Source organism: Scyliorhinus canicula, chromosome 15, assembly GCF_902713615.1.
Source record: "Scyliorhinus canicula chromosome 15, sScyCan1.1, whole genome shotgun sequence".
In the NCBI taxonomy this organism is placed as follows: Eukaryota; Metazoa; Chordata; class Chondrichthyes; order Carcharhiniformes; family Scyliorhinidae; genus Scyliorhinus; species Scyliorhinus canicula.
In genome coordinates this window covers 126,144,329-126,165,075 of record NC_052160.1, presented here as the reverse complement: position 1 = coordinate 126,165,075, position 20,747 = coordinate 126,144,329, and the positions used below count along the sequence as shown (strand labels likewise).

Sequence of the window (20,747 nt, the reverse complement as noted above, 5' to 3'; positions counted from 1 at the left end):
GCTCCTGTATATTGTGTGTGTGTTTCTCAGTGTCAGCTCCTGTATATTCTGTGTGTGTCTCAGCGTCAGCTCCTGTATGTTTTGTGTGTGTCTCAGTGTCAGCTCCTGTATGTGTGTGTGTTTCTCAGTGTCAGCTCCTGTATATTTTGTGTATGTCTCAGTGTCAGCTCCAGTACAGTCCATGTCTGTGTCTCAGTGTCAGTTCCTGTGCAGCCTGTGAGTGTCTCACTGCCAGCTTTCATGAGGCCTGTGTATTTTTCTGTGTCAGCTCTTGCATGCTCCATGTGTGTGCGTCTCAGTGCCAACTCTTGTGCAGCCTGTGTGTTTCTCAGTGCCACTCATGTGCGGCCCGTGTATTTATCTGTGTACTTATCTGTATAAGAGCTGCCAGCTCTTACACACTCCGTTTGTGTGTCTCAGTGCCGACTTCTGTACGGCCTGTGTATTTCTCAGTGTGAGTTCCTGTTTGGTCCGTGTGTTTCTCAGTGTCAGCTCCTGTACAGCCTGTGTATTTCTCACTGTCAGCTCCTGTACGGCCTGTGTATTGCTCAGTGTCAGCTCCTTTTCGGTCTGTGTGTGTCTCAGTGCCGACTTCTGTGCGGCCTGTGTATTGCTCAGTGTCAGCTCCTGTTCAGCCCGTGTGTTTCTCTGTCTGAGTTCCTGTATGTTCTGTGTGTGTCTCAGTGTGAGCTCCTGTATATTCTGTCTATGCCTCAGTGTCAGCTCCTGTATATTCTGTGTGTGTCTCAATGTCAGCTCCTGTACGGTCTGTGTGTGTCTCAATGTCAGCTCCTGTTCGGCCCATGTGTTTCTCAGTGTGAGCTCCTGTTCGGTCCGTGTGTTTCTCAGTGTGAGCTCCTGTTCGGCCCGTGTGTTTCTGAGTGTGAGTTCCTGTACGGCCTGTGTGTTTCTCAGTGTGAGTTCCTGTTCGGTCCGTGTGTTTCTCAGTGTGAGTTCCTGTTCGGTCCGTGTGTTTCTCAGTGTGAGTTCCTGTTCGGTCCGTGTGTTTCTCAGTGTGAGTTCCTGTACGTCCTGTGTGTGTCTCAGTGTGAGTTCCTGTTCGGTCCGTGTGTTTCTCAGTGTGAGTTCCTGTTCGGTCCGTGTGTTTCTCAGTGTGAGTTCCTGTTCGGTCCGTGTGTTTCTCAGTGTGAGCTCCTGTTCGGTCCGTGTGTGTCTCAGTGTGAGCTCCTGTTCGGTCCGTGTGTTTCTCAGTGTGAGCCCCTGTTCGGTCCGTGTGTTTCTCAGTGTGAGTTCCTGTTCGGTCCGTGTGTTTCTCAGTGTGAGTTCCTGTTCGGTCCGTGTGTTTCTCAGTGTGAGTTCCTGTTCGGTCCGTGTGTTTCTCAGTGTGAGTTCCTGTTCGGTCCGTGTGTTTCTCAGTGTGAGCTCCTGTTCGGTCCGTGTGTTTCTCAGTGTGAGTTCCTGTTCGGTCCGTGTGTTTCTCAGTGTGAGTTCCTGTTCGGTCCGTGTGTTTCTCAGTGTGAGTTCCTGTTCGGTCCGTGTGTTTCTCAGTGTGAGTTCCGGTACGTCCTGTGTGTTTCTCAGTGTGAGTTCCTGTTCGGTCCGTGTGTTTCTCAGTGTGAGTTCCTGTTCGGTCCGTGTGTTTCTCAGTGTGAGTTCCTGTTCGGTCCGTGTGTTTCTCAGTGTGAGTTCCTGTTCGGTCCGTGTGTTTCTCAGTGTGAGTTCCTGTTCGGTCCGTGTGTTTCTCAGTGTGAGCTCCTGTTTGGTCCGTGTGTTTCTCAGTGTGAGTTCCTGTTCGGTCCGTGTGTTTCTCAGTGTGAGTTCCTGTTCAGTCCATGTGTTTCTCAGTGTGAGTTCCTGTTCAGTCCATGTGTTTCTCAGTGTGAGTTCCTGTTCAGTCCATGTGTTTCTCAGTGTCATGTTAAGCTACTAGATCAGACTTCAAAATTTTTTACAACACTGGACAAGAAACCCAAACAATTTTTCATAAATTTGTAAAACTGTGAGGAAAGGATACTTCAGCCAGGAGTGATGATTCTGACCAATAGGAATCTTTCATGTGAAAACAAACTTTAATTTAAACACAGAATTAACCACATTAACATCAAAGAAATAGCTTTACAATTATCTGTTAACAGTTCTTAGAGACAAGGAAAGACTTCAACTATCTGTACCTGCTACTAACTCCAAGTAAGCAACCCATAACAGTTCAAATACCTCCTATAAATAAAGTTAACAAAACAGATTACTTGCTTATTTGTGTACAGATGTTTGGAGGGGGAGACACTTTCAAGAACAGATTTGGGACACTTTGCTCAACCTAAGAGCAATTGGTAAAACTGCGGTTCAACTTAAAATCCTTCTGTCTTGTCAGACTCAAATTTTATGGCAAACTGTTAAAAAGTATAGACAGACCTGGCTCGTCCCTGCAATTATATAATCTGTATCCCACTAAGATGTCGCAACTACAACCCTCATAAATGATCTACCCTCCAGGGAATCTCCAGCAATCATAACAATGATCCATTAGCTCTCCAAACGTAAACAAGTAAATGGTTGGAATCAATCATGACCTCACCATTTACGACTCCTTAATTACAGCTTTAGAAGACACACAGACTGGATACCTTAACCTAGGTTCTTCAATAATATTACTGCAACAAATATATACCTTAACCCAGCTTTTAATAACATTACTGCAACAAATATAAAATATAATATGTAATAATTTCTACATTCAACACAGTCAGCTCCTGTATAATCCGTGTGTATCACAGTGTCAGCTCCAGTATGCTCTGTGTGTGTCTCAGTGTCAGCTCCTGTATGGTCCATGCATGTCTCAGTGTCAGCCCCTATACGGGTTGTGTGTGTGTTACAGTGTCAGCCCTGTACAATCCATGCGTGTGTGTCTCAGTGTCAGTACCTGTCTGGTCCATGTGTGTGTCTCAGTGTCAGCTCCAGTCTGTATGTGTATAGAACACAGTAGATAAAAGGGAATGATTCACTACCGTGTGTGCCTCAAAGACAGCTCCTGTGCATACAAGACAGATATTACTATTAAAGCACCAATACAGTGTCAGCTCCTGTATATTAGATTTCACAGTCTAACCAGCACTGTTTACACACGATCTATTACACAGACCTGGACTGTCTGCTGTTGCTTGTCATTTGCGCTGGGAGAGTTGAGGCCTGTTGCTTGATGAAGTAAAAGCTGTCTCGCTGCTTGGAGAGCCTGAAATCAAAGAGGAAGAATGGTGAAAAGTGGAGAAAAAGCAGTAGATCCCAATTCCTTTTTCCATTATCACGCCATGAAACACTGCCACTTAACAACAGTGCAGATCCAGAATTGCCAATATTTGGGATGTCGGAGGATCCGGGGGCAAAGCGGGGGAGGGAGGCCGATATCCTGACCTTCTCCTCCCTGGTGGCCCGGAGTCGGATCTTGCTGAGATGGAGGGACTCGGAGCCCCTGAGGTCAGGAGTGTGGGTCAGCGATTATGGTCGGGCTTCTCAGTCTGGAGAAAATCAAGTTCGCTCTGAGAGGATCAACACAGGGATTCACCCGGAGTTGGCAGCCGTTCATCGATTTCTTCAACAAAAATTGAATGTCAGCAGTAAGGGGGGAAAGGGAAAAGCGGGGGGGGGAATGAAAACAGGAGGCATAGTAATGTTAAATAAGGACAGGGAACTCCGAATACGGGCAATTGGGGACAGGGCGGGAGAATGGGGGGGAACGTTGTTTGTTGTTCTTTTAGGGGGTATTTTGTTCTTCGACACGTGCGGTTGTTTTAGAAATGTCAACATGTTAAATTGTGAAAATTACAAATGCTTCAATAACATATTTCTAATAAAAAAAACAGTGCAGATAAATCATCGCAAACTAATAACTAATAATAATCTTTATTGTCACTAGTAGGCTTACATCAACACTGCAATGAAGTTACTGTGAAAAGCCCCAGGTCGCCACATTCCGGCACCTGTTCGGGCACACCGAGGGAGAATTCAGAATGTCCAAATTACCTAACAGCACGTCTTTCAGGACTTGTGGGAGGAAACCGGAGCACCCGGAGGGAACCCACGCAGACACGGGGAGAACGTGCTGACTCCACACAGACAGTGACCTAGCGGGGAATCAAACCCGTGTCCCTGGAGCTGTGAAGCAACAGTGCGACCCACTGTGTTACCGTGCCCCCTCACACACTTAAATGTGACAATATTTAGGTTTTCTGGTATCTTCAGTAGATTTTGGGAAAAGCCTCCACGTGTAGCAGAAACTACAACTACTCTAAGTTTTTTCCAATTAAGGGGCAATTTAGCGTGGCCAATCCTCCTAACCTGCACATCTCCCCGCAGACACGGGGAGAATGTGCAAACTCCACACAGACAGTGACCCGAGGCCGGGATCGAACCTGGATCATGAGCTCCAGAGGCAGCAGTGCTAACCACTGCGCCACCATGCCATGCCCCGTTACAGTTAGAACATAGAACATAGAACAGTACAGCACAGAACAGGCCCTTCGGCCCTCGATGTTGTGCCGAGCAATGATCACCCTACTTAAACCCACGCAACCCGTATACCCGTAACCCAACAATCCCCCCATTAACCTTACACTACGGGCAATTTATCATGGCCAATCCACCTAACCCACACATCGTTGGACTGTGGGAGGAAACCGGAGCACCCGGAGGAAACCCACGCACACACGGGGAGGACGTGCAGACTCCACACAGACAGTGACCCAGCCGGGAATCGAACCTGGGACCCTGGAGCTGTGAAGCATTGATGCTAACCACCATGCTACCGTGAGGCCCCATGCTTCTCATGCTTTTTTCTCCCACTCTGGGTCTGGGGTTCACAGAATCTGAAGCCTCGAATCTCCATCCTGGGTCTGCGTAGTTAAGCAGGAGTAGAATGATCCGCAGGTTCCCAGGTTAAGGTTGGGGGGGGGGGGGGGGGGGGGGGGACAACTTTACCCTGGACAACCACAGACATACCTGGCAACAACAACAACTTGTGATTCTTTGACAAAGGGAAGCAACTCACAGGTTCTGGTTCAGAGAAGGTTCACTGGATTGGTTCCGGGGATCAAGCACTTGTCTTATGGAGAGAGATTGAGCAGTTTAGTCCGGTACTCGCTGGAGTTTCGAAGAATGGGAGGAGATCTAATTGAGGGATACAAGATGCTAAAGGGATTGACAGAGTTGATGCAGAGTGGGTGTTTCCCCTTGCTGGATATTCTAGAACACAAGGCCATAGTTTTAGCCTAAAGGGGTGGCAGAATTGAAACATAAATGAGGAGAATTACATCACTCAAAGGGTGGTGAATCTCTGGAATTCTCTACCCCAGAGTACGGTGGACGCCAGATCACTAAACAAATTTGAGGAGGCGAGAGATAGGTTTTTAATTAGTAACGGGATGAAGGGTTATGGGGAATGGGCAGGAAGGTGGAGTTGAGGCTCGCTAAATTGCCCCTTAATTGAAAAAAAATGAACTGGGAACTCTAAATTTTTTTTTTAAGTGCATTGTTTTTTAAAATAAATTTAGAGTACCCAATTAATTGTTTCCAATTAAGGGGCAATTTAGCGTGGCCAATCCCCCTACCCTGCACATCTTTGGGTCGTGGGGGCGAAACCCAATCAAACACGGGGAGAATGTGCAAACTCCACACGGACAGTGACCCAGAGCCGGGATCGAACCTGGAACCTCGGCGCTGAGAGGCAGCAGTGCTAACCACTGCACCACCTTGCTGCCCAAGGTTAATACATTTAAGGGGAAGCTGGATAAACACGAGGGAGAAAGGAATAGAAGGACGTTCTGAGACGAAGAAGGGTGGGAGGTGGCTTGCGTTGAGCATATACACCGGCACAAAGTGGTTGACCCAAATAGCCTGCTTTCTGTGCTGTAAATTTTATGCAATTCGATGTAAACCTGGCAGCTTTGAGTGATTTGGCAAGTCAATTCCATTCTATTGCACATTCCCAGATCCTAACCAGTGTCCTCACAGAGAGTCAGCCCAGCATACTGCCACGTGAAGTGGAACTTCAGAGAAAATAGCTGCACAGGAAAGAACCGGAACTGTGTGACAGACAATTCCAACCATTCAGCAGTGGCACGGAGACAATTGCACGGCTGAGAGGAAGGAGCTCCCCTTGGGGATTGGCCATTCAATGTTCTTCAGATAAATATGAGACAGCACACTGACTCAGATACATCAGGCGTTCGTTATTAACCAATCTTGGACCGCAGCGGTTCAAGAAGGCGGCTCACCTCCACCTTCCTGAGGGCAATTAGGGACAGGCAACAAATGTTGGCCTGGCCTGCGGGAGCCGCCAACCTGTGGAATACTTTGTTTAAAATCTATGAGCTATTAATTTTTTTTTTTTTATAAATTTAGATTACCCAATTATTTTTTCCAATTAAAGGGCAATTTAGTGTGACCAATCCACCTACCCTGCACATTTTTGGGTTGTGGGGGCGAAACCCACGCAGACACGGGGAGAATGTGCAAACTCCACACGGACAGTGACCCAGAGCCGGGATCGAACCTGGGACCTCAGCGCCGTGAGGCAGCTGTGCTAACCACTAGGCCACCGTGCTGCCCTACTATGAGCTATTAATGCAGCTACATAGTGATAGAGGGATAGACAACCCCAACAATAGGGGAACACGGGTCAGAAAGATAAATGGGCCGGAATTCTGGGGCTGTTCCTGGGTTTTCTGTCGGCATGGGCTGTTCTCAATAGGAATTCCCACTGACAGCAGCGGCAGCAGAGGATTCCGCTGCCTCCCGCCGGCAAGAAACACAGAACCTGGAGTTCGGAGAACCACCCAAAATAACAACATTGTGGTTTTTTTGAAGATAAACTAAATTATACATTGATCGCGGCGCTTGTAACCCAGTAATACTGAGCGACTCCATAATCCTGTAACAACCAACACACTGACATAATAATCACTGAGAGCAATTTCCTGATTGAGAGACGACTGAGCAACACAGTAACATCTCAATGGAGATGCCACAGTGTCAGTAACACCATAACTGAATTGTACAACTAATCGAGGATCGAGACGCCTAATAATTGATTCACAATCAAGATACCGAAGAGTCAATAATCAAGCAATATACCAGTTTATTGATCGTGTGGGTGAAAGCTGAGTGGGGGGTGGGCGGTGCTCTCAGGGGTGTTATGGGGGTGGGGGTGACTGTTGTTGGTGGTGCAGGGACAGATATATGTAACCCCTCATATACATGACCACATATGGCAGGTTTTGGGGACAGGAGCGTGGTGGTTATGGTACTGGAACTCACTGTCTGAAAGGTTAGTGGAGGTAGAAGCCCTCAACTCATTTAAAAGGTTGTCTTCCAGGGCAGCACGGTGGCACAGTGGTTAGCACTGCTGCCTCACGGCGTCGAGACCCGGGTTCAATCCCGGCCCCAGGTCACTGTCCGTGTGGTGTTTGCTCATTCTTCCTGTGTCTGCGTGGGTCTCACCCCCACAACACAAAAATGGCCCTGTTCTGTACTGTAGCGATTCTATTATTCTATGATTTGTGATTAATAGTAAACTGGAGAGGGTGGTGGAGTTTGGTGATGCCACTCAGAAGTTGCAGGCAATAAATATAAGTGACAGATCTCTAGCAGATATAATCCAGCACAGACAAGCGTCTGACACAATCAAAGATTAAAATAGGGGGAAGTTATTTTACTGCATGAACGGTGTTTAACCAATGAGGTGAAAGCCTGAGAGAAATGGAGGAGCAACTGTTGAATCGACACTTTCAATGTCCACTCCACTCTGTGAAGCCATGACTAACAAGAAGAAAAAAAAGAACTTGCATTGTTCTGGCGCCTATTCGGACACCCTGAAAAGCTTGACAGCCAGTGAAATACTTTTAGGCGGGATTCTCTAATAATGGGGCTATGACCCCACGCCGGCGTGAAAACCGGCGGCAACCACTCCGGCGGCAACGGCCCCCGAAAGTGAGGAATTCTCCCCTTCCTCGGGGGCTAGGTTGGCGCCGGAGTGGTCCCCGCAGGTTCAGCCGGCGGCGAATGGCCAGCGCGAGTTCACGCATGCGCAGAACGGGCAGTGTACTTTCGTGCATGCGCACTGCGGCCGGCGTGATTCTGCGCATGTGCGGGGGTTCCTTTCTCCGCGCCAGCCCCCGGGCCATATGGCGGAGCTCTACTGGGGCCCGGTGGGGAGTAAAATAGGCCCCCACAGATCCAGCCCACCCGCCGATCAGTAGGTCTCGATAGCGGGCCAGGCCACCGTTGTGGCCTCCCCCCACCCCCCCCGGGATAGGATCCCCCCCCCTCCAGGATGGCCTCTGCACACTCACCTTCCAGGTCCCGCCGTGTGGGACCTGAGTAACCCACGCCAGCGGGACTCGGCCAAATGCGTTGGCCACTCGGCCCATCGGGGCCCGGAGAATTGCAATCCCGCGGGCGTCCGAGAATCGGCGCCAGAAAATGGGGAAGCTGGCGTCGAAGCGGCAGTTCGCGGCGGTCCCGGCGCCGGGTCGGAGAATCCCGGCCACGAAGTATATTCGCTCTGTGGTAATGTTGGGAACAGCTGTGCCAATTCAGGAGCCTGCAGGTCCCCGGCTGTTGAGTTGAAACTGCATGGTGCTCTGACCAGAAGCCAGTTTGATTTTGTACCTCAGAACTGATCACACAGGCACTGGGAAATATTCAACATCTTCAGGAGGATGCAGGGAAGGCACCCTTGGACTGACCTCCAGTGTGAAAGGGACAGAGTTATGGAGAAAGGTTTGGAAAAAGCACACATTTTAAATGTTAAAAAAGTCAATGAGAAAAGATTTCACTGGTGTCCAATGTACTGAGACCAGGAAGAAAGACTAATCCTGAGATAGCATTTTTCAAAATAATTTTAGAGTACCCAATTAATGTTTTTCCAATAAGGGGTAATTTAGCGTGGCCAATCCACCTACCCTGCACATTTTTTTGGGGGTTGTGGGGGCGAATCCCACGCAAACACGGGGAGAATGTGCAAACTCCACACGGATAGTGACCCAGAGTCGGGATCGAACCTGGGACCTTGGCACTAGGGCTGCAGGATAGGGGGCATATGACCATAAAGATAGGCATGTTGGAAATGGGAGCAGAGTAGACTATTCGGCCCCTTGAGTTTGTTCCACCATTCAACTAAATCAAGGCTGATCTTCCAGCTCCACGTCCTTTTCCCCACTATCCCCGTATCTTTAATATCTAGAAATCTTCCAATCTCAGTCTTGAATATACTCAATGGGCTGGATCCTCCGGTTCCCCAGCCGTGTGTTTCCTGGCAGTGCGCCGTTCGCTGGAATTGAGATTCTCTCTCTCCCCGTCGCTTGTTAATGGGTTTCCCACCGAAGCCACCCCATGCCGCTGGGAAACCCGCTGGCAAGGGTGCGCTACCGATGGGAAAAGTGAACCGCAACGGCCTGAGAATTGCGACTGAGCCTCCACAGCCCTCTGGGGTAGAGAATGCCAAAGGTTCACCACCCTCTGATGGAATAAATCCCTCCTCATCTCAGTCCTAAATGGCCGGCCCCCTAGTCTGAGACTATGTCCTCTGGTTCTCGACCACCCTCCTCACCATCAACCACCCCCCCCCCCCCCGCCCCCCCCCCCCCTCCCCACCCCCACCCTCACCCACCCACAACCAGGGGAATCATCCTTTCTACATCTACCCTGTTTTGTTTTTGCTTTTTTGTTTTTTCAAATGCATTTTATTCAGACTTGTATCAAAAGTAGGTTACAGCAAATAAACACCCCGGGAAACATTCTTCCCAACAATCAACTATACAGTTTGTGCAGATTTTTCTCCTTTTTCAACACCCTCTCCCCATCACCCACCACCACCCCCCACCCCCCTGCGACGAACAGCTCCTCAAACACGGTCACAAACATCGCCCACCTTTTCTCAAACTCCCTTGCTGAGCCCCTTAACTCATACTTTATCTTCTCTAACCGCAGGAAGTCGTACAGGTCACCCAGCCATGCTGGTGGCGATGCCGACCGCCACTCCAGCAAAATTCATGCAATCAGAGAGGCGAAGGCCAAGACATCGGCCTTCCTCCTCTCCATGAGCTCCAGCTTCTCTGAAACCCCAGATATCGCCACCAAAGGGTCCGGATCCACTCACTCCTCCACTATCCTGGCTAAGACTCTGAACACACCCGCCCAGAATCTTCCCAATTTTTCACAACTCCAAAACATGTGCGCATTATTCGCTGGCCCCCGCCCACACCTTTCACTCTCATCTGCTACCCCCTGAAAGAACCCACTATTTCTCGCCCGAGTCATATGCACCCTGTGCATCACCTTAAACTGTATCAGGCTCACCCTTGCACAAGAGGAGGCCCCGTTTACCCTTCACAGTGCCTCACTCCATACTCCCCAACTGATCTCCATTCCCAACTCCACTTCCCATTTCTCCTCGATCTTCACCACCCGCTCACCTCCCTGTTGCCCCAGCCCTTTATATATATCCCCAATTCTTCCCTCCCCTTCTACATCCGGAAGCAGCAGTCTCTCCAGCAGGGTATATCCCGGCAATCTAGGGAACCCCTTCCAGACCTTTCATGCAAAGTCCCTAACCTGTAGATACAAGAACTCACTATGCTTCGGCAGCTCTACCCTCTCCCTTAGCTCCTCCAGACTGGAGAACCCTTCCTTCAAATACAAATCCCTCACCTTGACCAGCCCCACTTCCCTCCACCTCCTGTATACACTATCCATCCCCCCCCGGCTCAGACCCATGATTCTTGCACAGCGGAGTTAGCACCGACATCCCTTCCTCTCTTAAATATCTGCTCAGCTGATTCCATATCTTCACCGTGGACTGCACCCTGGGCTCCCTGACTGCCTACTCGGAGCCATTGGCAATGCTGCCATCACCATAGCCCTCAAACTAGACCCCTTACAAGATTCCTCCTCCATCCTAACCCACTACCCCTTCTCCTTCCCACCACCACCGCACCTTGTCCACATTCGCCGCCCAATAATAATGAAGCAAGTTTGGCAATGCCAACCCCCCCCTGCTGCCTCTCAGCAGGGTCCTCCCCACCCTCGGCACCTTCCCCTCCATACAAAGTCAGAAATGATTGTGTCCACTTTCCGAAAAAAGGCCTTTGGTATAAAGATCGGAAGAGCCTGAAAGATAAACAAGAACCTCGGCAGAATATTCATTTTCACCACTTGGACCCTCCCCGCCAACGTTAAGTGCAGTGTATCCCACCTCTTAAGATCCTCCCTGGCCTCCTCCACCAGCTTCGTTAAGTTCCACTTATGGAGCCCCGTCCATTCCCTCGCTACCTGAATCCCCAAGTACCTAAACCTATCCCTCGCTACCCTAAAATGGCATCCCCCTAAATTGGCCCGCTGTGCCAGCTCATTCACTGGGAATACCTCGCTTTTCCATACATTCAGCTTGTATCCCCTCACTATCACCTGCTACCCTGCCGACCCCCTGAGAGCCATCGCCAATGGCTCTATGGCCAGCGCAAACAGCGGCGACAGCGGGCACCCCTTCCTCGTACCCTGGTGTAAGTCAAAACTTTGTGAGCTCATATCATTCGTCCTCACCCTCGCCCTTGGCACCAGATACAGCAACCGCACCATGCCACAAATCTCGGCCCAAACCCAAACCTTCCCAAAACTCGAACAAGTACCGCCACTCCACCCGATCAAATGCTTTCTCCGTGTCCATGGACACCATCACCTCGGTACCAGAGCTCTCGACGGATTCATCACCACATTCATCAGCCATTTTATATTACTCGCGAGCTGCCTGCCCTTCACAAAGCCTGTTTGATCTTCTGCAAACACCCCCGGGACACAATCCTCCCCGCCAACAAATTAGCCAATACCTTCACATCCATGTTCAATAGTGATATGGGTCTAGACGACCCACATTCCACCGGATCCTTCCCTTTTTTGGGGATTAGTGTGATTGCTGCCTGCTTCATCGTCTCTGGCAACTCCCCCTTCTCCAGTGCTTCATTAAACGCCCCCAACAGATGTGGTGCCAGGTCCGCCGCAAATTCCTTATAAAATTCTGCCGGGTACCCATTCGGCCCAGGGGCCTTCCCCGACTTCATACCCCTGATACTATCCAGCACCTCCCTCAGCCCCAGGGGCTCCCCCAGCGCCTGCCTCTTTGCTTCCTCCACCTGAGGAAATTCCAGCTCGTCCAGAAACCACCCCATGTCCCCCTCCTCTCCTCCTGGGTCTGCCTCATAAAGTCCCTGGTATATCTACCCTGTTGAGCACTGTAAGCATTTTGTATCTATCAATAAAGTAATACAAAGAGAAGATTGACAAACTGCTCCTTTACTCAGACAAAGGGTGGGATTTTCCAGCCCCTCCTGCCCACAGGGTCGTCTCATCCTGCCAGTGTTAATGGGGATGTTAAAAGTTCGTCGCATCTGCTGCTAGAAAAGCGGCTGCGGCAAGGCCGAAATGTCTCAGAGAATGAGAGAGAGAGAGAAAGTGAAAGAGAGAAAAGAGAGAGAAAGGGGGTGAAGAGAGAAAGGGGGGGGGGGGTGAAGAGAGAAAGGGGGGGGGGGAGAGAAAGGGGGGGGAGAGAAAAGGGGGGGAGAGAAAAGGGGAGAGAGAGAAAAAAGGGAGAGAAAAAAGGAGAGATGAAAAGGGGGAGAGAGGAAAGGGACTGAGAAAACAAGGGGGGAGAGAGAATGAGTGGGGAGAGAGAGAAGGGAGCGAAAGAGAAAAAAGGATGAGAGAAAAGGCAGAGAAAGGAATAGGGGAGAGAGAAAAAGAGAGAAAGAGGGGGGAGACAGAAAGAGGAGAGAAAAAGAGGGGAGAGAAAAGAGGGGAAGAGAGGGAGAGAAAAGAGGGGAAGAAAGAAAGAGAGAGAAAGAGCAGGAGAGAGAGAGAGAGGGGCAAAGAGAAAGAGGGGAAGAGAGACAGGAGGGCGAGAGATGAAAGAGGGGAAGAGAGAAAGAGGGGGTGAGAGAAAGAGAGAGTAAAAGATGAACCAAAAGAGAAAATGCTGGGAAATGCTGGACAAAGTAAAAGAGTGAGATGGAGAGAAAGAGAGGAAGAGAGTGAGAAAGAGGGGGGAAGAGAGAGTGGGGAGAGAGAAAGGGAGCGAGAGAAAAAGAGAGAGAGAGAGAGGGGGTAGAAAGAAGGAGGGAGAGAGAGAAAGACCCAGAGAAATAGCCCCAGGTTAGATTCAAGGTAGGGGAGTGAATTCATACCTAACGTAGCTATGCCCCTTGCTGGAGGGTCCATGGGCTTCAGTGAAGGACATGCTGGTCAGTCTCCTGCAGTTTGCCTTTATCTTTGCAAATTTACACATTACCCAACTCCCCCTATTTTTCATACCAACAGGAGGTAATCCTACTTTTGGAACACAGTTGGCGATAGAAGCAAGACCAGCTCCTGTAAATCAGACCTCATAAAACTAGTGATGTGTGAAGGTTTGCAACATCAAAGGCCCAAGTTCCAACACTTTTTCCTCTCTCTCGCAGGGTCCTAAAGGCAGCAATAAAAAACAAATCTTTAAAATGATTTGTCCAAATGTGACTTCAAAATAATTTTTTTAAGGATTTGGTGGTGACAGAAATAATAGTCCCAGTGTCCCACTCACTACCTCGTCTCCTCCCAGCTTCCCACACACTTCAGATCAAATTTAATTAAAATTTGAAACGGAGGTTTATCTCTTCATTGCCTTCTCCCCCACAACTCCCCCGCCATCCCAATCCCATACGCCCACCCACCAAATCTCTCTGCTTCCTGCCACTCCTCACTCTCCATGTACGAAGGGTGGATTGACACCTCTCAGTACTTAGAAAGGCTGAGTTAACAGGTGTTACCAGTTAACAAACCACAAGGAAAAATTGCACAATGCAGCATTCACCTGACATCGACAATAAACTTCACAGTCTAATTGTAACCCAGCTTTTAACCCATACCCCGAACGTTAACCTAAAAATAATATATGGCCTTGAATCTTGACCCGAACTCCTTAACCCTAATTATAACCTCAACTCTAACCCTAGCTACCAAACATTAACCTAAGCTCAACTTTAAACCTTATTCCTGATCCTAACACTAACCCCAACACCCTAGCTCAAAGCCCAACAAATTAACCCTGCAAAATACAGATCGACTGTGGTCTAATTGACTGGCAGAATGTGCTGTTGGGCTGAATGGCCTCCTCCTGCTCCAACGAACTTACAGGGCCGTTTTACCTCAGTTGGCAGGACAGCTGGTTCGTGATGCGGAGAGATGCCAACAGCGCAGATTCAATTCCCCATAGCGGCTGAGGTTATTCATGAAGGCCCCGCCTTCTCAACCTTGCCTGAGGTGTGGTGATCCTCAGGTTAAATCACCACCAGTCAGTTCTCCCCCCTCAAAGTGGAAAGCAGCCTCTGATCCTCGGGAAACTGTGGCAACTTTCACTTTCATTCAATGCCAACCCAGGGTATGGCAGCAGGGGTGCGGAAAGAGAGCCGCACCTGCAGGAGGTCTGAAACCACCCATGGGAGCTGGTTTTGCTGAAGATCTTTGGGAGGCCCGGATTCTGCCAGTGCCTGATTCCGTTTTGAGCTCTTTGGCCACCTGTTTGTTCCCAGTAGTGCTTGGCTGGCAAGTTCGGAGTTATCCTTCAATGTGGAAAATGCCTGCAAAGGTCGCAACTGGAAATCACACTCAAGTTCGAAATTTAGCACAAAACTTCAGACACGTGGGCACTTTGTGGAAGTTACCATAAAGTTGGGTACACGTCGAACTTTGAAGCCTCAAAATTTCTTCCAAAAACAGAAGTCAACTTAGGAGGTGCAAAATATAAAAGTAAACCAGCAGTATTTGTGTGGGTGGTCACCATTAATAATAATAATCTTTATTAGTGTCACAAGTAGGCTTACATTAACACTGCAATAAAGTTACTGTGAAAAGCCCTTAGTCGCCACACTCCGGCGCCTGATCGGCTACACCAAGGGAGAATTCAGAATGTCCAATTTACCTAACAGGTACGTCTTTTGGGACTTGTGGGAGGAAACCAGAGCATCCGGAGAAAACCCACGCAGACATGGGGAGGACATGCAGATTCTGCACAAGCAGTGACCCGGAAATTGAATCTGGGACTCTGGTGCTGTAAAGCAACGATGCTAACCACTGTGCTACTGTGCCGCACAGCGATACACACAGTCCCTCTCACTTGGCTGATCCCTTTGCCTGCTTATAAGGCATTGGTAAGTAAGACATACATTTGGGTATGATTGCTAATGCAGAACAGCATCTCATCGATGGAAAGAGCAAAAATTTGCAAAAACATTATTTTGGGGGCTGGAAAGCAGCATTGTTTTATAATCTGGGTCAATTTATATGGCACGGGTTTTAAATGCACAAGTGTCTATTCTCTCCCTCCCTCTACCCCATTTGCCTCCTATTCAAGTAATAAGTCCAATGCTCAATATTTAGTTGGTCTGTTAATAATATTCTCCTCTCTGAGTTGGTGAAATTTTTCTTCAAAACCCACTCCAGAACTTTGGGATAAAAATCAAGACTGATATTCCAGGGAGTGCTGCACTGTCGGAGGGTCAGTACTGAGGGAGTGCTGCACTGTCGGAGGGTCAGTACTGAGGGAGTGTTGCACTGTCGGAGGGTCAGTACTGAGGGAGTGCTGCACTGTCGGAGGGTCAGTACTGAGGGAGGGCTACACTGTCGGAGGGTCAGTACTGAGGGAGGGCTGCACTGTCGGAGGGTCAGTACTGAGGGAGCGCTGCACTGTCAGAGGGTCAGTACTGAGGGAGTGCTGCACTGTCAGAGGGTCAGTGCTGAGGGAACGCTGCACTGTCAGAGGGTCAGTACTGAGGGAGTGCTGCACTGTCAGAGGGTCAGTACTGAGGGAGGGCTGCACTGTCGGAGGGTCAGTACTGAGAGAGTGTTGCATAGTCAGAGGGCCAGTACTAGGTGAGCACTGCACTGTCAGAGGATCAGTACTGAGAGAGTGTTGCATAGTCAGAGGGTCAGTACTAGGTGAGCACTGCACTGTCAGAGGGTCAGTACTGAGGGAGTGTTGCATAGTCAGAGGGTCAGTACTGAGGGAACGCCACACTGTCAGAGGATCAGTACTGAGAGAGTGTTGCATAGTCAGAGGGTCAGTGCTGAGGGAACGCTGCACTGTCAGAGGGTCAGTACTGAGGGAGCGCTGCACTGTCGGAGGGTCAGTACTGAGGGAGTGCTGCACTGTCAGAGGGTCAGTACTGAGGGAGGGCTGCACTGTCGGAGGGTCAGTACTGAGAGAGTGTTGCATAGTCAGAGGGTCAGTACTAGGTGAGCACTGCACTGTCAGAGGATCAGTACTGAGAGAGTGTTGCATAGTCAGAGGGTCAGTACTAGGTGAGCACTGCACTGTCAGAGGGTCAGTACTGAGGGAGTGTTGCATAGTCAGAGGGTCAGTACTAGGTGAGCACTGCACTGTCAGAGGGTCAGTACTGAGAGAGTGTTGCATAGTCAGAGGGTCAGTACTAGGTGAGCACTGCACTGTCAGAGGGTCAGTACTGAGGGAGTGTTGCATAGTCAGAGGGTCAGTACTGAGGGAACGCCACACTGTCAGAGGATCAGTACTGAGAGAGTGTTGCATAGTCAGAGGGTCAGTACTAGGTGAGCACTGCACTGTCAGAGGGTCAGTACTGAGGGAGTGTTGCATAGTCAGAGGGTCAGTACTGAGGGAACGCCACACTGTCAGAGGATCAGTACTGAGAGAGTGTTGCATAGTCAGAGGGTCAGTACTAGGTGAGCACTGCACTGTCAGAGGGTTAGTACAATGGTGCATTGTTGGAGGGGCAGTCTTTTGGATGATACTTTACATTGCGATCCTGCCCTCTGAGGTGAACATAATATCCTGGAACGGGATCTTTTTACAATAATCTTTATTGTCACAAGTAGGTTTACATTAACACTGCAATTAAGTTACTGTGAAAAGCCCCTCGTCGCCACATTCCGCCGCCTGTTCGGAAGACGGTGGGAGAATTCAGAATGTCCAAATTACCTAACAGCATGTCTTTCGGGACTCGTTGGAGGAAACCGGAGCACCCGGAGGAAACCCACGCAGACACAGGGAGAAAGTGCAGACAAGTGACCCAAGCCAGGAATCATGCCTGGGACCCTGGTGCTGTGAAGCAGCAGTGCTAACCACTGTGCTACCGTGCCACTGTTTTAAGAAACGCAGGGGTGTTCTCCCTTGTGTTCTTATCAACGTTGTCCTTCAGGCAGGACAATGAAAACAGTTTACCTGTTCCTATTTCCACAGAATTGCTAAAAAGTCTAGTTATTTTGTCTATTTTACACCACCCCCCCTCTTCAAATAAGTCATTACTTATTGTTTGTCCATTTAAGAGGGGAGATGAGGCCTCAGTGTAAAATCTCATCAAAGGGGACAACATTTGCCATAGTGCACTGCTGTGAACATCGGCTCCAATACGGGCCTAAGCTTCTGGAGTGGGACTTGAACCCACAAATCTCCCTAAATCAGCGAGGAGAGTGCTGCACCACTGAGCGACGACGTGGAGATGCCGACGTTGGACTGGGGTGGGCACAGGAAGAAGTCTCACAACACCAGGTTAAAGTCCAACAGGTTTGTTTGGAATCACTGGCGAACTCCAGGAGAGGCGCAGTGCAGCCTTCCACAGCCGAGCAGACCTGGGGGTTCGCACGAAATGATGCACTCGGCTGTGTGAGGTAGTGGAGTGCTGTTGACACCCGCGCGGCGAGCGTCGAGTCAGCAGCTTGAGGTGTGGGGGGGGGGGGGGGGGGGGGGGGGGGGAGCGGACTGGAGTGACAGGAAACTGGAGTTGAAAAAGCCGCTTTCAACACAGCCAAAGTGCAATAAGAAACCGCAGGTTAAACATGTGTCCACAAGATGCCTGGTGCACACTATAAGCAGCAATGTGTTTCCTCAGAGCTCATACTGAGCGTGGAGTCAGTCTTTACACCCTGACTGCCCCCTGCTTAACCCCACTGGAAAAAAAGAAGCAACAAAAAAAAAATAGCAAATTGACTGACCCCCGAGAGGGGGTTGGGCATTTCCATTAAAAGTAATATTTTAGCAGACTTAGAAAGAGGAGAGATAATTTAATTCTACTGAGGCATTCGTCAGATTTATGAAAAAAGGCTGGATTGTGTCAAACCAGAAGTCTGATGTTTCTTTGCAAATTATTTTTTGTGTGTGAGAGGCCTTCCCCCCCCCCCCCCCCAACCCCTCCAGACAAACAGGGAGAGATAGTGTTTCTTTTACAACCCAGCGCTAAATCCAACCCCGTTGCTCTCTCAAGATGAAAACCATCTGTCTCGTAAAAACTTTTCTCTCAAGTGCACAAGGAAAACCCCACACCCTGCCCCTGCTGCCTCTGACTGGCTCACAGGGCGGCCATTTCACTTCAATCCCACCTTAATAAATAAATAAAAATAATAATTCCCCAACCCCCACCACCTTTAACCAGACGCAGCTACAGAAGTTTGGTCTCGGTTCCAACATAAGCAGGCAGCCCAGCGAGGGCTCTGAAAGAAGCAACCCATTAATTTTTCCCCTGCAAGAACAAAACGCGTATTGTTTGTTGCCCTGTGTGTCTCTGACAGGTTTTATTAGGCCTGAGAGCTGAGGGAGGGAGACAGAGAGAGAGAGAGTTGGGGGGGGGGGGGGGGGAGGGGGAGACGGAAGGGTCACCAGGGCGAGTGCAGAGTCTGGCACTGTGGCTGACAGCATGCTGCTGAGGCGGCTGCTCAGTCATGTCAACAAGCCAGCCTGTAAATCTGAAGTGCGAACCAAGAATTGATTAGCCACGCCATCAGGACATTTTTCTGCAACCGAGACTTTCCAACCAATTCTCATCCTCATTTGGCGGGGGGCAGGGGTTGGGGGGAGGGGGGTGGGGGTGTCGGTCTCTGACAGCTCCTGGTAACCACAAGCAATGGTGATTGGTTGTTCTACCAGCTCCCTGTGTTCCCCATCCCAGCACCAAATGGTGCAATCCAAGATTGAGAAATTCTCAGGCCATTCCTGCCTATCTTCCTTTCTCCCAATTGTTGTCCTGTTCTCTCTGTACTCCTGGGGAGGGGGGGGGGGGTCATTACCCTCCCTCCACCTATCACCTGAGTGGCGACATGGTAGCACAGTGGTTAGCATTGTTGCTTCACAGCGCCAGGGACCCGGGTTCGATTCCCGGCTTGGTCCGCTGTCTGTGCGGAGTCTGCATGTCTTCCCCGTGTCTGCGTGGGTTTTCTCCGGGTGCTCCGGTTTCCTCCCACAAGTCCCAAAAGATGTGCTTGTTAGGTGAATTGGAAATTCTGAATTCTCCCTCTGTGTACCTGAACAGGTGTCGGAATGTGGCGACGAGGGGATTTTCACAGTAACTTCTTTGCAGTGTTAACGTAAGCCTACTTGTGACAATAATAAAGATTATTATTGAATGTCCAGAAGCAATAGTCAGCAGACAGTGTGGACCTAGAGTTGGGTGTCAGTGGATATTGTCCTATGTGCTCCTGATCAGATACTGGGGAATGTTCAGCGTGCTCATTTTCCACTCTGTAGGCCCTGGGGCCTCCGCGGCGAACTGTGATGCTATCAAACCCACAGTCTGAAAGTGTTACACTCAGAGTTAATGATGAAATTGCTCCGGCTGCAGGGTTTCAGCGAGAACATCTGTTTCGGGAAGCAGATATGATCTGGTTTGCAACCCCATGCTCCACAGCAGCAATTCACAACGATGCTACCAGGGACAAGAGGTTTTCGTTCTGAATGAAAATTTAAAAAATGCCCCCAGGTTTTTCTCATCCACACCGACCCCCAGTTTAAAGATGTGTTTAATCCTTTGTCTTGGCTCAAGGCGCTCCTTATGGACAATTCCTCCAGAGAGCCTCAATATCAAATCCAGATGCTGCATTGGGTGGTAAGAACAAGCTTCAAATAAAGGCCATGTGTACTTTGTGACATTCTCCTCCAACAGTCCATCCCACTGGTTTTGAACTCCCGCACCGGCTGTGTATGAAGCTTCAGGTGAGAGATGGTAAGGGCCAGCTGCCAATCATTATAAGGGGGCCTCCCCATGGCGTTTCTTTTCCTTATTCATTCATGGGATGTGAGCATCATTGCCAATGGGCACCTGTTGCCCGTCCCTTGTTGCCCTTGAACTGAGTGGCCTGCTAGGCCACATGTAGTCCAGCTGCCAAGATGGGATTTGAACCTGACGCCCTGGGTTACTAGTCCACTGACATTACCAGCATCTCACCGCCTCCCCTGGCTGTGATCAGCTGGGAGCTGGAACCCCCACACTTGCAGACCATACTCACGCACAAAGGCTACCTCTTTCCTCACTGGACGTAACACACTTGCCATTTTTGTCATCGTAAGAACAGAAACTCAGTAAATCCCTCCTGTACCATTCTCCAGAATCCAGACGTCTTTTCTTGGCAAAGATGTCCGACAGCTGGGCACAATGGGGGTGAAGTTGGACTTCATTCCACAGGTCCAAAACAAATCCAGCAAGATCCAACTTCAGAAGAATATGTGTCAGGCTCCAAGTGTACCTGAAATATGTTCGACTCCCTACCAGCTTGAGCAGGCGATCAGCATCTCTGGACCTGTCTTAAATCAACACCAAATCCATTTCATATGCTAATAGAGGGCTTAACATCTCTTCAAGGATCTTGACTGATTCTTTGGATTTCTCTCAATGATCTTGCACTGAAATTGGTCAAAACTCAGCGATTCCCTGGATTTCATCTTCAGCAGGTAAACAATTGGGATTTTTCAT

The 20,747-nt window shown here is 49.5% G+C and overlaps 1 protein-coding gene across 5 annotated transcripts in view; it reads right to left on the bottom strand.

Annotated features, from left to right (window-relative positions):
• foxp4 (forkhead box P4) overlaps positions 1–20,747 on the bottom strand; it is a 483,722-nt gene that overhangs the window by 215,337 nt on the left and 247,638 nt on the right. For all 5 annotated transcript variants that reach the window (XM_038819852.1, XM_038819849.1, XM_038819853.1 and 2 more), the window contains exon 3: positions 3,101–3,190. In XM_038819852.1, the coding sequence (XP_038675780.1) occupies positions 3,101–3,190 (90 nt within the window). The remainder of the gene's footprint in view (positions 1–3,100; positions 3,191–20,747) is intronic.